Genomic DNA, 14,334 nt, shown 5'->3' with positions numbered 1-14,334 from the left:
AAGTGTCTAGTGTTTATATGTTTTGTGTTTAAGATAAAAACAAACCAAGTTCAGCAAGAGTACAATAGAACCAGTTATTGTATAAATATGCCAAGAGAAAACCAAATAAACATACAAAATGTAAACAAAACGGGCTTTTATGTTAATAAACAGAAAAGGTCGGGTCTCTTCTGCCTATTTCACAATAGCTCACTTGGTTTGATCAAAGAGACATCTATCAGAATCGCTTATCTGCATTCGAAAGAGAGCTCTATTAGAAAGAGCAGAACGTTTTTCGCCCACTCAAAAGCTGTTCCTATATAAAGGGAAGACAAGCTTTTTTGGGGCAGTTCAGTTTTTAACCTGCAAGTTTCAACCTCAACCCCAATATGTTTTCGCTACTACTATTGCTGGCCTCGCTATTGACTTTGGCGTGGTTCTACCTTAAGCACCACTATGATTTCTGGCAACGTCGCGGGCTTCCAGTCTACGAGCCGTCCGGGATTCCATTCGGTTGCTTGGACTCTGTGTGGCGGCAGGAGAGGAGCATGGGCTTGGCCATTCACGACGTGTACTTGAGAACAAAGGAAAAGGTTGTGGGCATTTACCTGCTCTTCCGTCGGGGAGTGCTGATCCGGGATGCTGCTCTAGCACGCCGGGTGCTGACCCAAGATTTTGCCAGCTTCCACGATCGCGGAGTGTATGTGGATGAAAAGAATGACCCCCTGAGTGCCAGTATATTCTCCCTGCAAGGCCAGAGCTGGCGCTCCATGAGACATATGTTGTCGCCGTGCTTTACATCTGGAAAATTAAAGGCAATGTATAGCACTTCTGAAGACATTGGCGACAAGATGGTCACCCACCTTCAAAAGGTTCTACCAGAGGAGGGATCGCAGGAGGTGGACCTCAAAAAAGTTATGCAAAAGTATGCTGTGGATATCATTGCCTCAACCATTTTCGGATTGGATGTTAACAGCTTCGAGCATCCGGACAACAAATTCAACAATTTGGTATCATTGGCTCGAACCAACAACCGGTTCACGGCACTTTTTGGCATGATGATATTCCTGGTTCCGTCGTAAGTATAATAGAGTTTAATTAATAAAAAATCAAAATTTAATATATTGAGTTCTTTGAAAAAAATTTGAATAGTATTGCGCAATTGCTGTTTAAAGTCGGCTTCAAAAACCCAGTCGGTCTCGCCATGCTGGAAATCGTCAAGGAAACCATTGAGCACAGGGAGAAACACGGAATTGTTCGCAAGGATCTGCTGCAGTTGCTCATGAATTTCAGGAACACTGGAAAAATAGAGGAGAATGACGAAAAATGTTTCAGTATACAGAAATCGCCCGAAGGTCAGTTGTACACAAAATTTTTAAATTATCAGATATGCATGCAATTTTTTTTCAGGTCATATCAAGGCCATTTCATTAGAGGCTATTACCGCCCAGGCCTTTATATTTTACATTGCTGGCCAGGAGACAACTGGATCAACAGCGTCCTTCACCATTTACGAGTTGGCTCAGTACCCTGAGCACCTGAAACGTCTTCAGGCGGAAGTGGACGAGACTTTGGCCAAGAACGATGGAAAGATTACATATGATGCACTCCAAAAAATGGAGTTTCTTGAGTTGTGCCTTCAGGAGACCCTCCGCAAGTACCCTGGTCTTCCTATGTTGAACCGCGAATGCACTCAGGACTACACTGTGCCCGATACAAATCACGTCATCCCGAAAGGTACTCCGGTTGTTATTTCTTTGTATGGACTTCACCGGGATGAAGAGTTTTTCCCCAACCCGGACACCTACGATCCCTATCGGTTCACGGAGGAGAGCCACAATTACAGTCCCACCGCATTTATGCCTTTCGGGGAGGGTCCTAGAATATGCATTGCCCAGCGAATGGGACGCATGAATTCCAAGCTGGCCATCGTCAAGATCCTGCAGAACTTCAACGTCGAAGTGATGAGCAAGCGCGAGCTGGAATACGAAACCCATGGAATAGCCCTGATGCCCAAACATGGAGTCAAAGTGCGTTTGTCAAAAAGAGTTCCGAATTTGGCATAAATTATAAAGACATTAGGCCATTCCGCGCTCTCTCCATGAAAAAAAAATAGTAAAAACCCAAAAAAACTAATATAACTAATATAATAAAGAAATAACAAATGCTTGTAGCCTGTACAACAAATTGTATCAGATAGATTAGATAAAATTTACAGTTAAAATTTTTTCAAACACGGAAATACATCAAATACAATGGAAATAAAATAGTTTTTAATAAAGAAACAAGATTGTAAAATAAAAACTTATAGAAATTATTTGCAAATTTAATAAGCTAAGAGATCTTATCGAATATGCTGAGGTCAGGGACAAAGAACTGGTGAAATTTTATTAAATAGGTGCATTATTTTCTGATAAGAGCAAAATGGTTAATTCCTCTTATCGCCAGAATGAATCCGATTGATAGGGAAGCCCACCGACCCATTTCTGATTACCACTACATGTATGAAGGAGATAAAACTCATAACTATATTTGTTTAGTAAATGTTCGGCAAGTTTGTTTATAAATTTCACAATGTGCATACATTTTGAACAACTTGTCATAATTTTTGGCTATTACGCCATGCCTGTTTAAAAATGATTTGAAATATTTTTAGTCAGATGTGATAATTTGCTAAATAATTTACAAACAAATTGAAGTCAACGAATCTTTATTGAATGCTTGCCAATGTCAAAGAGTCACAGATAATAGGTACAACTATATTTAATATTTACAATAACAAAACCGGTTTGGAAACTTGCTAGTCCATTTATACGGGTCTTTTTCATGGTCCTTCTTAAATGTTCTCCCTTTCCTCTTGTAGTTGCAGTTGTTGTCCATTTTCCAGCAACTTTTGCTTGTTCTTTTGCCTGAAAATCTCCTTGCTGGCCTCCTTGATGGCCTCGAATATTTTAGCCTGCGACATAATCTGCTTCTGAACATTTTCCACAGCTGGCTCGGCATTAATGTCGATCAAATCGCTCAAGCCCTCAGATAAGTACTCATTATTGTAGGGCTTTTCCTCGATATCGTTGCGTTTTATCAACGAAAAAGGTGGATACGAGGGATACGAAGTTCGTTTACGGCCACACCCTGTAATTATTTTGGTTAATTGATTTACTTTTGGATAGATATCCATCTATTTATAGATTATATAATTACCTGTAAAGGCGTTGCAGAAAGGTCGCTTTTCATACTTCCACTGGATTACGCCACTTAGTTTATGCTGTGCAAAAGATTAGAAATTATAACGATTTATTTCGTAAGGCTGTTCAAATATTGTTTCTAATCATGGTGAATTAGTTTTTTATGCATGCTATTCCTCAGATACTGGGTTGTGAAATTTAGATTTCTGTTAAGATTACACACATCAAAAAGTAACTCCATTAGTTCACTCACATTCGACAAGTTGTTCACTTCACTGTTTTCCCTTTCAAGCGTAGCCTGGCAAGAGATCACAAAAGCCAAAAGGACCACCAGTCTCAGGGAACTCTTAATCGGAGTTGTCATGATGGCTAGATTTAATTGCGTTTCAGCCCGAATTGTCCTCTCGGCAGCAACCGATACGTTTAGTCCTCAAAAGTCAAATGAAAGGAGCCAACGCCTGGGCCTTGGTCAACATCTCGTATACGCAATGTGAGACTTGTTGCTTTCAGAATGTGACAGGACCTCCAGCTGGGCGAGGAATGTATTTTGGTTGCCACTTAATAGCTTTTTGTGTTTTTCCCGACCTTTCCCAGCACCAAAGCCCCCCGTCAATCGACATTGCATTGACGTTTGCGGTCCATGGTCCTTGCTCCTTGCCCTTGCAAGGACATTAAACGCCTTTTGCGATGTCCAGTCGAATTTAAAGAGCAGCCATCTGTGGAATTTTGTCGAGTGTAGTTGCAGTGGCCAGATTCTTCTCACGAGCGAACTGAGGCGTTTGTCTATTTTTAAAGAACCGATATGGAATAGCCGAAAACACACTCACACGTCGCTTATAGGAGCACGTCTGTTTTCTATGTACATCACGCTCGAGAGTCGCTGAGTCGGAAAAAATTGAGCAATTGTGTGCATTTCCCGAAAAGATTTCCTCACACCTCCACGAGATTTTTGCGGCACAAACAGTGGCAATTTCGAGTCGATTCTCTTCAGGAACAGTTCGCGTGCTTCTCGTCTCCGGAATTCCTCTATAAGTTGCAAGGCTCGCCGCTAACTGGATCTTGATAAATAAATAACCATTTATTCTGGATAAACAAAAATCAGCAGCCAAACCGAAGAAATATTTGTGCCCTAGTTGATTTCGGCTTCTGTCTGAATTGGTGTCGAAAGCAGAGGAATTTCTGTGTCACTTTTACGAAAATAGCATGTGAGTAATATGGAATTCTATAAATTATGCAAATTATTTGACAAACAAGACAATTCAATTGCAATAAGCAGGATGATAATTTCTGTCAGGAAAAGAAACACAAATTATGGATAAAAATTTCAAATTTTCGAGCTCGTAACGCATTGAATGCGTTTTCTTGTTGCCAGTTTAAATCTTCTGTACCTTGTTTTTGACTGCGTAAAGTAAAAAACTAAAAATAACCCGTCTATTTTGAGTTTTTCTCGGTTTTACTGTCACACATTGGTTTGACAACTTTTCTTCGCCGGCTTCTGATTCTGCTTTTCCCTTTCTTCTCTCTTATTTTATTAATTAAGTAAAATCGTTGTTGAGCGTTCTCACACCCATTGTTTATATTAAACATCGGATTCTTTGCATATTTCTCGAGCAGAAGCTGTAAACATTTCAGCCGTAATTCGCGCCGAGAAAATTACAACATTATCTTAAGCAGATCGTAAAAAATAATTTGGTATAAAAAGTGAAAAGCTGTGCAATTTAATGGCCCCATAGAAGGAAAAAACAACAACAGCTTGTCGTGTGACGATGTCTGTTTTCGCTATTGCTGCTGCTGATGCAGCCAAAGTTTACATTTATTTTTAAGTATGAAATTTATTTTATTAATTTCCTCACTCGCCTATTTATAGACCAGAGATGTCAGAGCCCGCAGCCCAACAACAGCAGCCGCAAAATGGCAAGGAACGCTCCAAGTCCACCGAGGAGAAGGAGGTACCACGCGAGCCGGCCCTGGTCCTGAAAGACATTGACGTGAGTCTTTCCAAAATTTAATTAAATGCATTCGTGCTTTGGTTAATTAATATTTGACACATTTCCTTTACCAAATATAATACTTTAGTGTTGTTTGAACTTTTGACAAAACATTTTTGTGTGTCTGCTTCTAAAAGGAACAGATTATATGTTTGTATCTTTGCTAATAATTATTAGATTTTTTAGTTAAGTGCCTTAAAAGATTAGTAGATCAATTCTCCTTCAAAGTGCATCAAAGCCTACAAAGAAAATATTTTTTTGATTTTATTTCACATTTTTTTGGAATCCCTTTCAAAAATACACAAGAATGCATAAAGGCACAATGGGGCCCACTGTGATGGCTTTATCTATGTCAATAGTCATCCGATTCTTTAGGAGAATACCTTAAACGATTTCCAGATCGATTCTCCTTTAAACTGTATCAAAACCTACAAACTAAATTTTTTTTTGATTTTTTGTCACTTTTTCTGGAAGATTCTCTTAAAAAATGATGGAAATACATAAGAGGACAGTATGGCCCCCAGGGATGCCCATATATTCGCCAATATTCATCCGATTCTTGAGCGGAATACCTTAAACTGTTTGTAGAGCGATTCTCCGTAAATCCCCACAAACAAAATATTTTTTCGATTTTTTGTTAACTTTTCTGGATCTTCTTAAAAATTATACAAAAACTCATGTGGACCTTTAATGGACCCACTGTGGAGAGTGTTCTTCAAAATGCAAAAAAACACAAGGAATGGTCTAACTCGAAGGCTATTTCTTTGCCAAAACCTATTGGATTCTTAAAAGAAAAACCTTCAAGATTTTTAGAACAACTTTCCTTTAAATTTTTGCATCGAACCCAATGAAACTGATAAAACTGCATCGAACCCTATACAAAAAATATTTGATTTTTTTTCAACTTTTCTGGACGATTAAAAACCTTCCAGAATTTTACAATAATGCTTGTAGACATGAAACACAATATGGCTATATGTTTTTCAATAATTAGCCGATATTAAAGCGGAATAGCTTAAACAATTTGTAGATCGATTATCCACCAAATCTTTATTAAAATCTACCAATAACTTTTTTTTTTTATTTTATGTCAAATTTTCTGGAGAGTCCCCTTCATATTTATGTACCTCAAAAGTCTTCTTTATTTTGGGTTAATTAGACACTAAAAATTAATTCCACAGGAACGTGCCCAATTTTGGCAATGTTTTAATTATTTCTTATCACATCCGCACAGATTAAGACTGAACTAGAAAGCCTCGTTAAATTGCTCGATGGCAAAATCTACAAGGAGGAAGAGGTGGCCATGGAGGAGCTGCATCAGTATTTGATCGAGGATGATGGCTCTTGGGCGCTTGGAGACAATTTTCTGGTATTTGTCCAGCGCGTCTTGCGGGATGTTCAGGCCTTCTCCCCGGACACACGGATACATTTGATCCGGACTCTGGCCTATGCCGCTCTTAAAGACGATGTGATCATTATTCTGCACCAGGATCGCCGCGATCACACGCTGATGAACTTTGCCCAGGACATTGATAAGCACACGCCAGAGGAGCAGCAAGCCTGGGCCATGTTTGTAAGTTAATCCATCGAGAAAGTATTATGAAATTCATAATAAAGTTTTTCTATTCAAATAGATGTGTAATTTATTTGAGAATGTTGGTCCCTCCGAGTGGCTGCTGTACATATCCGAATGGGACTACAATGGACAGACCATCTCCAATATTCGTGTGACTACCAAGGTGGCCGTTCACTGCATCCTTTCCAATTGCCCGCAACTGAAAAACATTGGCAGCATGATCCTCTACAACATTGCAATCAAGGAAGTCAAGACTGTGGTATGTTAGTTCATCTAATAATATTTGACACATTGGACTTAAAGTGGGACATTCTTTTAGGTTTTCGATGACATAGCTGTGGAGCTGGCCATGGCCATTCTTCAGTTCTTCCAGAGCAGTCCGAACGAAGACCAGATCTTCCGCACGCTGAAGGCTCTCGTGCGCTTCCTAGAGGTAATGACCCATATTCCACATATCCGAAACTGACAGCTGTCAATGATTCTGATTTTTAATATTTTTCACTACAGGTCTCGGCAGATGTGCCAATGATCATTCAAATGATTGGACCACATCCAAAACAGTTTGCCGGCAAAAGCGAGCGCGTCGACGAGCTGATAAAAGTCATCAGTCGCAAGGTGCCCGCCTAAGGGAGACTTCCACTCAAAAAGAACATAACCATAGTTTCTCCTCTTTTCTAATATATATTTATTTTAGACCCACACTTTTGTAAAGCATTTTAGCGACTCAATAAACTCTTGTACCCTTTTAAAAGGTCCAACTACATGGCAGCATCGCCGCAGCAAAGTTTCAGGAAGGGAAACCCAGTGCCTCCACTGGCCCGTAGTTGTAGCCAGTGCTTCTGATTGGACACAAACATCTCCGAGGGTAATTGGGTGTCCTGGGCAGAGGCGTCTTCTAAACAAATAGTTTCATCAATGCAAACCCGCAGAAAAGCAAATCTAGACCCCACTTACGCGCCTTCTTGTCGAACTTGGGCGACTGGGTAATGGATATCACATCCTCCGGCTTACGGAGGAGTATTTTTCCCACTCCCTTACACATTCGCAGTACCTCGTGATTGCTCAGCTTCTCCAGCTGCTCTTCATCCAGCAAAGTGCAGGCCAGAATCCACTCCCGAACATCGTCAAAGTCGTTGAGCAACCGTACAGCTCCATTCACGCTGAAGCGTATCCGTTTCTGATAAATAAAGTCCAGCCAGGCCTCGCAAATTAGTTTCAGGATCAGTTTGAGGATGACAATGTCCTTGGTGGCACGTATGGTCGGAAGGTAGATCTCGTCCAGCACATAGCCTACGTACAGGCTCTTCTCATCGTTGTTGTAGACCTCGCGTTGCCAGAAGGTGGCGGCGGGAAAGCAGAGAGTAAAATTGGCCAGGCTAAGGACTCGGCAGACCGCGGATAGAATTTGAACACACTCATCGGTGGTTTTCTGGGAGAAAGAGGCAAGGTTATAACAGATCACCACCTCAACCATTACCAACCATCTTTAAAAACATAGCATACCTTTGTGAGCTATTATTACCTTACCATTCTACAGTACCCACCTTTAGCTTGTCTATATTGGCATTGACCTCGGTGATTAACTTGGTTCGCAGGGCAACACAAACCAACATCAGGATATCGCTCAGATCGGCAGTGAGTTTCGGCAGTTGAAAGGTTATGAAGACATTGAGACAGAGTTTCACATCGTGCTCCAGTATCTGGAAGAATCGGTCCATTTTCCATTCGCAGCACAAAAGCTTAGCCTGTTCGGTGACCCAGAGACGCATTGAATGCACCGAGTGATCTGAAAGGAAGCAACAATAATTCTCAGGTTTACAATCCTCTTCCTTTAGAATCATACCCAATCTATGGAGAATGGGTATTTGCTCAGCCACGGGCAGCAAGCTGGAATTGTTGTGAGCCTCCAGATTGGAAAAGTATTGGTTGCTCAAGTTGACGAGATTGGCGAACACGCTGATCCAGACAGTGCCAGTTGGGGTACCAAATTCCTATTGATATTGTGACATTTTAATAAAATAAAGTTTTTTAAATAAATGCTATTACGTTTTTGGGGCAATCGCGATACTGCTCCACAACTGCATCTACCAGACGCGTAGTGTTGTTGGACGAGATGAGGGTAAGACGGAATAGCTGATCCCATATGTTGTTGCACACAAAACCAGTCAGGATCTCGCCGATACCACGTAGTGTTGAGAAAACAGGCTCCGGTATGTCTATGAATATTACAATTAATTAAATATTTAAAGAAAGTTTAATAATTGACTCACCATTAACACTTTGATGATAGAGCCAACTGCGAATAGAATCAATATGGGTAAGACGATAACAGGACACCGGAGTGTCTATCCACCAAAGCAGGATGTGGTCCAAAATAATGCCCACATAGGACCAGAGTAAGCGCAACCCCTTTACAATATAAATATTCATGTCCACAGGTCCTTTCTTGCCATTATCTGTAAATAGTTAAAGCTATTAACTTGAAAAATATTTCAGAAATTAACTGGGAGTTTTACCAAAAATAGTTGGACTTATCTCTGTGGCCTTCGCTATTAACTGGGCTATGAAAACGCGCTCTTTCTGGAGAAAACTTTCCGTATGTTTGCACCGCAAGCTTTGACTTTGATGATCCTGTTCCTGAAGGTTCGAATCTGCCATCTGCATGGACTTGTAATCTTGGGCAGAATCGCAATAAGGTTGATAATCGCCGGCGGCAAAGGAAATGTTCAAGGTGCGAAGAATCTCCAGACTGGAGGATGTGGACTCCAGATGCTGTTGTTCCCGCCAGGCATCCTGCTCTCCCATGTTGAAGAGCCCAAATACTAGATCCAAAGCATTTTGTTCCACTCGATTCTGGGCCACTAACTAGCATTCAATTTGTTAAAATTATTAAAAAATGTATTCAGAGCTCCCACCTGAAGCACATATCCAAAATCTATTGGCTTTAGAGTCAATAGAAGACCTGGAAACATATTGCTGCAGACGTTGGCGTGCATTTCCTCCTTCCTCTTGCTGCCCAGCTTGGGCTCCTCTTCAAGCTCCTCCTCGCCTGGCTGAGGGTCCACCTCCACTTTCTCCGGTTTTTTCTCCACCTTGCGGCACTTGTTGTACAGCTGAGTGATGTGCAGAGCCCAGTTCAACCACATTTCCGACTGCATGGACTTGCGAAGGAGGAAACTTAGCTGAAATACAGATTCCAATTTAGTCAAGTTCAAGGAGAAGAGCATTCTTTACCCACTGTCTTTTTAAGAACAAAAGTTAACTGACAAAAGCGCCTGTCATTGAGCTCCATGATCAACTGGAACTTCTTCATCAGCAGCTGGTTGTAGGGGCTGCGCTTGATCTTCTTTGATAGTGACTGAAAGTCGGCATTCTTGGTTTCGTCCTTGAGATTCCAGTACTGCTCCACCACCCGTTCGCACTCCTCCAAAATCGTATCCTGAATAAAGGTTTATAATAGCTGTTATTTATTCTCAAGAAGCTATACGTAGTACTTACATTCTCGCTGAATATAGCCGAGTTAACGTCGATCACTATCCGTTTGGTAATACGCCGCAGCTCTAGGCCCAACTTGCCGATTTCCGCGAACGTGTGCATCGGCTGGGATTTGTTGCGGCAGTACCACTTCGGGGTGGTGCTCATTTTCGGTGGGGCCTGGCCACCGGCGGCGGACGACGAACAGGAACGGGAACGGGTGCGGCAACGGAGCGGAACGGGACAGGACGAGACGGGTCCGGAACGCAACCCCTTTCCCCAAAAATTCAACCAATCGCCTGCGCCTGGGCCTAGACAAATTGCTTTTTAATTATTTAGTGTCTCCCAGGCACGCATCCGCATCCGTCTCTGCCGCGTCTTCCCTATTTCCGAAGCCTGGCAAATGCAAATTTTCCAACTGTTGGATCGATTTCGGCTCTCGTGACCTCCGCAGCCAGGCAACGCACGCATCCTGCCGCGGAAAGAGCAGTGGATTTCCCCAAAAAATAGTGGGCGGCATAGCCCCGCTGCATGGCACCCATGTGAGCCCATTAGTTAGACATCGACAGGCACGCATTCAGCCTTATTCAAATGGGTTACATAGTTTTTGGGGGGTCTGGTTGAGAGAACCAGAAGTCTTATGTCTAGAAATGCCAGCCAGGGGGACGACATAATCAGTAATACTTTAGCAACTCGAAGGAATCGTACTACGGAAGTTGAATAACTTTCTAACAAACAAAAAATAGTGCTTAGATAAAAGTTTTTGGAACAAAAATAAATAATGGGCCGAAATTCAAATACAACCCATGGCGTCACACCTGTCGTATGAGTAATTCTCATGTCTTGAGATTAGTCTGTGCCTTTTCTCCTAGCTTCTTCATTTAGAAATTTAAAATAATTATAAATTTTAATTCCTAAATATTTATAATCACAATCAAGTGCTTTTTTAACATTTTTAAAATAAGCAAGTATAGAAAAAAAAGTTCACCTACTGTGGTAGACAAAGTATATACAGAATTTATTTGTAAAGTTTTCATGGCATGTAACATACCTATGGAAATCATAATTATTTTTACGTTGACTACCGAATTACATTATTAATTTTGAAACTTAAACTTAATACTAATTAACGTTGGCATACTGTCCGAGAAGTTCTATGCTCGACTATCTCCCACAACAGTTGATGGATTGGCAATAACAGAAGTTGGTTGGATTACGTTAGCTGGCTTATCCTCCAAAGTCTTGCCGACCAATGCCTCGGCCAACCAGGAACATATCAGTAACAGAATAATAAAGACATGGGTCACTAGGAGGTAGTCCAGGGACTGTCGCACCGTCTTCCAGGAGCCGCGATTGTCCACGTAGAAGCCAAAGTACAGGCTCATGGCGTCGTTCATCAGGAAGACACAGATCATGATGGAACGGGCATTCTTGCGGCCAAAGGAAACCAGCGCATAAACGAAGCACATTATAATGATGGATGGAATGAAAATCTTCAGCAGGATCAGTGCGGCTGACAGTGGAAGAGAGAAGCTGGAGAGGAAGAGTCGCGAAATAGTGGCTGTGAATGTAAAATTAAAGAGCCAGTGGCCGGTGCCAAAGAAGGACACATAGAAGTACAGAACGATGATAATGGCATATCGGTAGGACTCCTTCAGGTGCTTAAGTGGAGACATTGAGGATGCGGCGCTATCCAGTTCCACCACTTCATTATTTTCCTGACTATCACCAATAATTTCGATTTTTTCGCCTTCCTCCTCCTGAATTTCGATTTCTTTTTGCAGCTTTCTTTCATGGTAGAGCTCCATGTTCAAGGAGAATTCTGTGACCATGATCTGGACAACGATTGACTCCATGCAGGAGGTCACCATAGTGTGCAACGTAAGCATGTTGAATATGATCAGCTCCACTCGTCCCTTCGGATTCTTTACGTCGCTGTATGGGATCGAGAGGAAGGAGTAGGCGAGGTACGACCAGCAGACGGCATACACGTACATGCAGACGTCATCGTCGTTGTCCCACTGATAGACTCCATAGCCTGCAAAGAGAAGCGCAGCCACGTTGATGGTCCACACCCGAACACTTAGCTTATGCCGCATGAAAACGGGGCGAAGCAACGAGAGCCCGATGCTGAAGTACACTATATAAGAGTTTCTCAAAGAATCGTAAATGGGATCAATTAACCAATCCAACCAGGGATTCTGTTTGACCATCAGGATAACCGTAAGCAAGACTACGAGAAGAAACCAGGATACGGTCTTCCAGGATTGTTGATAGAAAGCCTTGGCATTTCCAAAGATCGTGATCAGCCCGTATAGAATTCCAATATGGGTATTTTGGAACGCCATAAGGACGAGCAGACCGGCGGGCAAGACGATTCCAATTAAATGAAGAAATGGCGAGGCAATCGAATCTCCTTCCAGAGGACGTTCCGCCAAGGCCACCACCAGGAGACCCAAGGGCAGCAGCAAATAGAAGGCCGTGACGTAGGGAACATTTTGCAACACAATCGCTGGCACAACCAGTAATCCTGCCAAGCTAATGATCAAAGTCGGATACGTAAGATATCCTTGGCGGGTCGACCTTGGCTGAGTGGATTCCCGAGTAAGCTGCACCAACAGGCAGTAGAACCACACCAGGTAGGATAACGTAGTGCTCACCAGCAAGGGAGTATGATAATAGCTGTGATAGTATTCCATACACTTCTGTGCCTGCTTCCCCGTCACCTGACTCAAGACTGTGGCCTTTCCAATGTGCCCCCCGACCAGGAGCGTTTTAACAGCATCTGTATAGTCATCAATCTTTTGGGAGGTCAGGTCATCGAATTTTGGCAAAAAATTATAGAAAATACTGTCCTCGTGCCGACGTATTAGTATCTTGGCCTGATTCAGCAGTTGCAGGACATTAAGGTGGAGGGCATGGAACTTGTACTCTGCACTGGCGTTCAGGAAATCCCTGGGCAGCAAGGCCATGTTATTCATTGGCGGCGCCAGACCGATCAAGGCGGACATTAGTGGAGCCAGTTGGATCTGGTCGATGTAGTGAAGCGGTAGAACTAGTCCCTCCTCGTTGGCCGTAAAGTTTTTGACAGCATTGGGGGCCAGAGGGCTAGCCCCAGATCCCCAAAGAATAAAGGGTGTTTCCATCTCATTTTTTCCACCGCCGCCATGCTTTCCTACAAAAAAATATATTATCTTTAATGTTAGTAAGTAAAACAAAGTATAAATATGTACCCTCGTCCTCCATCCCATGATCGGAAGTAAGGATATATGCTGTGCGCTCATCGCTGAAGGCCCTTTCGAAGAGATCGTGGGTCTTCCGGATTATCCGCTGAGTATTGTTCAGTGTTTCCCTAAACCGATCAGAAGTGGGCTTAAAAGCATGTCCGGCAAAGTCTATGTCGGCCAGGTATACGAAGAACACCACCGAAGTGGCCTTCCGCAATGGTGCAACGTTCGCCTCGTCGGTTAGAAACTTTTTCACTTCTTGAAAGACCCACTCATCGTGCTTGAGCCTTCCGGATATGTCAGTTTTGGTGAATGTTTTAAAGTGGAGCGGTTTCCCGCCATTTGGCAGCTGGGTGAATATGTCGGCCACCACCTTGTCCATCCAACCGAAAGCGTTGCGACTCTGATTGAAAACGGTGTCGTAGTTGGTCGGATTCCAGCCAAAGTTGGTAAGGGCTGCAGCCGGATCCTCGACGAAGCCGGCGAACATGGCGATGTGGCCCGGCCGGGTGACTGTTGGGGATGAGGCTTTGGAGATGCCTACGACAACAAAATCCTCAAAGAAGCTTTGCAAGTCTGGCACATTGCTGCAGTTGTCCTCAAAAACGGAAGCCGCACGCAACCCATCGGAGACGAAGACAACCAGCCGATCCGCAGGCGGTTCCAGGCCCAAATCACGCAGATCCGGCACACGATTCAGGCCCGATAGCACAGTGGACTGGAAGTAGATGCTCAGTATGGAGCCGAGCAGCAGCAAATGTACCACCAAAGCCTGAACCTTCCACATTATTCTAACGTCTATTGTGTTGTGTTAAAAACGAAGTGTGATCTATACTGTGTAACTAACTGTTGTGGATTGCATAAGTGGAGATTACATAGAAATCATGGTATCCCTTGTTACTCCC

At 42.7% G+C, this 14,334-nt stretch overlaps 5 protein-coding genes across 5 annotated transcripts; 2 read left to right on the top strand and 3 right to left on the bottom strand.

Moving 5' to 3' along the window:
• The first annotated feature begins 339 nt into the window (after positions 1–339).
• Cyp6d4 (Cytochrome P450 6d4) lies at positions 340–2,244 on the top strand. The gene is made up of 3 exons (XM_017246665.3): positions 340–1,057; positions 1,132–1,334; positions 1,390–2,244. Exons 1-3 carry the CDS (start codon positions 369–371, stop codon positions 2,043–2,045), a joined length of 1,548 nt encoding a protein of 515 aa, XP_017102154.2. The 5' UTR covers positions 340–368; the 3' UTR covers positions 2,046–2,244.
• A 294-nt stretch (positions 2,245–2,538) lies between these two features.
• Positions 2,539–4,087, bottom strand: CCAP (Crustacean cardioactive peptide). The gene is made up of 3 exons (XM_017246667.3): positions 3,418–4,087; positions 3,181–3,244; positions 2,539–3,111 (listed from the first exon to the last, which is right to left on the bottom strand). The coding sequence occupies exons 1-3, from the start codon at positions 3,526–3,528 to the stop codon at positions 2,816–2,818; spliced, it is 471 nt and encodes a 156-aa protein (XP_017102156.1). The 5' UTR covers positions 3,529–4,087; the 3' UTR covers positions 2,539–2,815.
• A 42-nt stretch (positions 4,088–4,129) lies between these two features.
• On the top strand, positions 4,130–7,479 carry LOC108128843 (uncharacterized). Its single transcript, XM_017246666.3, has 6 exons — positions 4,130–4,369; positions 5,032–5,152; positions 6,387–6,725; positions 6,787–6,987; positions 7,048–7,161; positions 7,236–7,479. The coding sequence occupies exons 2-6, from the start codon at positions 5,039–5,041 to the stop codon at positions 7,353–7,355; spliced, it is 888 nt and encodes a 295-aa protein (XP_017102155.2). The 5' UTR covers positions 4,130–4,369; positions 5,032–5,038; the 3' UTR covers positions 7,356–7,479.
• On the bottom strand, positions 7,477–10,796 carry LOC108128841 (uncharacterized). Its single transcript, XM_017246664.3, has 10 exons — positions 10,227–10,796; positions 9,967–10,167; positions 9,644–9,910; positions 9,245–9,593; positions 8,999–9,184; positions 8,775–8,944; positions 8,572–8,719; positions 8,273–8,514; positions 7,683–8,157; positions 7,477–7,623 (listed from the first exon to the last, which is right to left on the bottom strand). The coding sequence occupies exons 1-10, from the start codon at positions 10,368–10,370 to the stop codon at positions 7,487–7,489; spliced, it is 2,319 nt and encodes a 772-aa protein (XP_017102153.2). The 5' UTR covers positions 10,371–10,796; the 3' UTR covers positions 7,477–7,486.
• Positions 10,797–11,191: 395 nt separating this feature from the next.
• LOC108128741 (GPI ethanolamine phosphate transferase 1) lies at positions 11,192–14,295 on the bottom strand. Its single transcript, XM_017246506.3, has 2 exons — positions 13,436–14,295; positions 11,192–13,377 (listed from the first exon to the last, which is right to left on the bottom strand). Exons 1-2 carry the CDS (start codon positions 14,214–14,216, stop codon positions 11,357–11,359), a joined length of 2,802 nt encoding a protein of 933 aa, XP_017101995.2. The 5' UTR covers positions 14,217–14,295; the 3' UTR covers positions 11,192–11,356.
• Between the last annotated feature and the right edge of the window lie 39 nt (positions 14,296–14,334).

This window comes from Drosophila bipectinata, chromosome 3R, assembly GCF_030179905.1.
Source record: "Drosophila bipectinata strain 14024-0381.07 chromosome 3R, DbipHiC1v2, whole genome shotgun sequence".
Taxonomy (NCBI): domain Eukaryota; kingdom Metazoa; phylum Arthropoda; class Insecta; order Diptera; family Drosophilidae; genus Drosophila; species Drosophila bipectinata.
The sequence above is the reverse complement of the archived record's forward strand: the minus strand, read 5'-3'. Positions and strand labels throughout refer to the sequence as shown.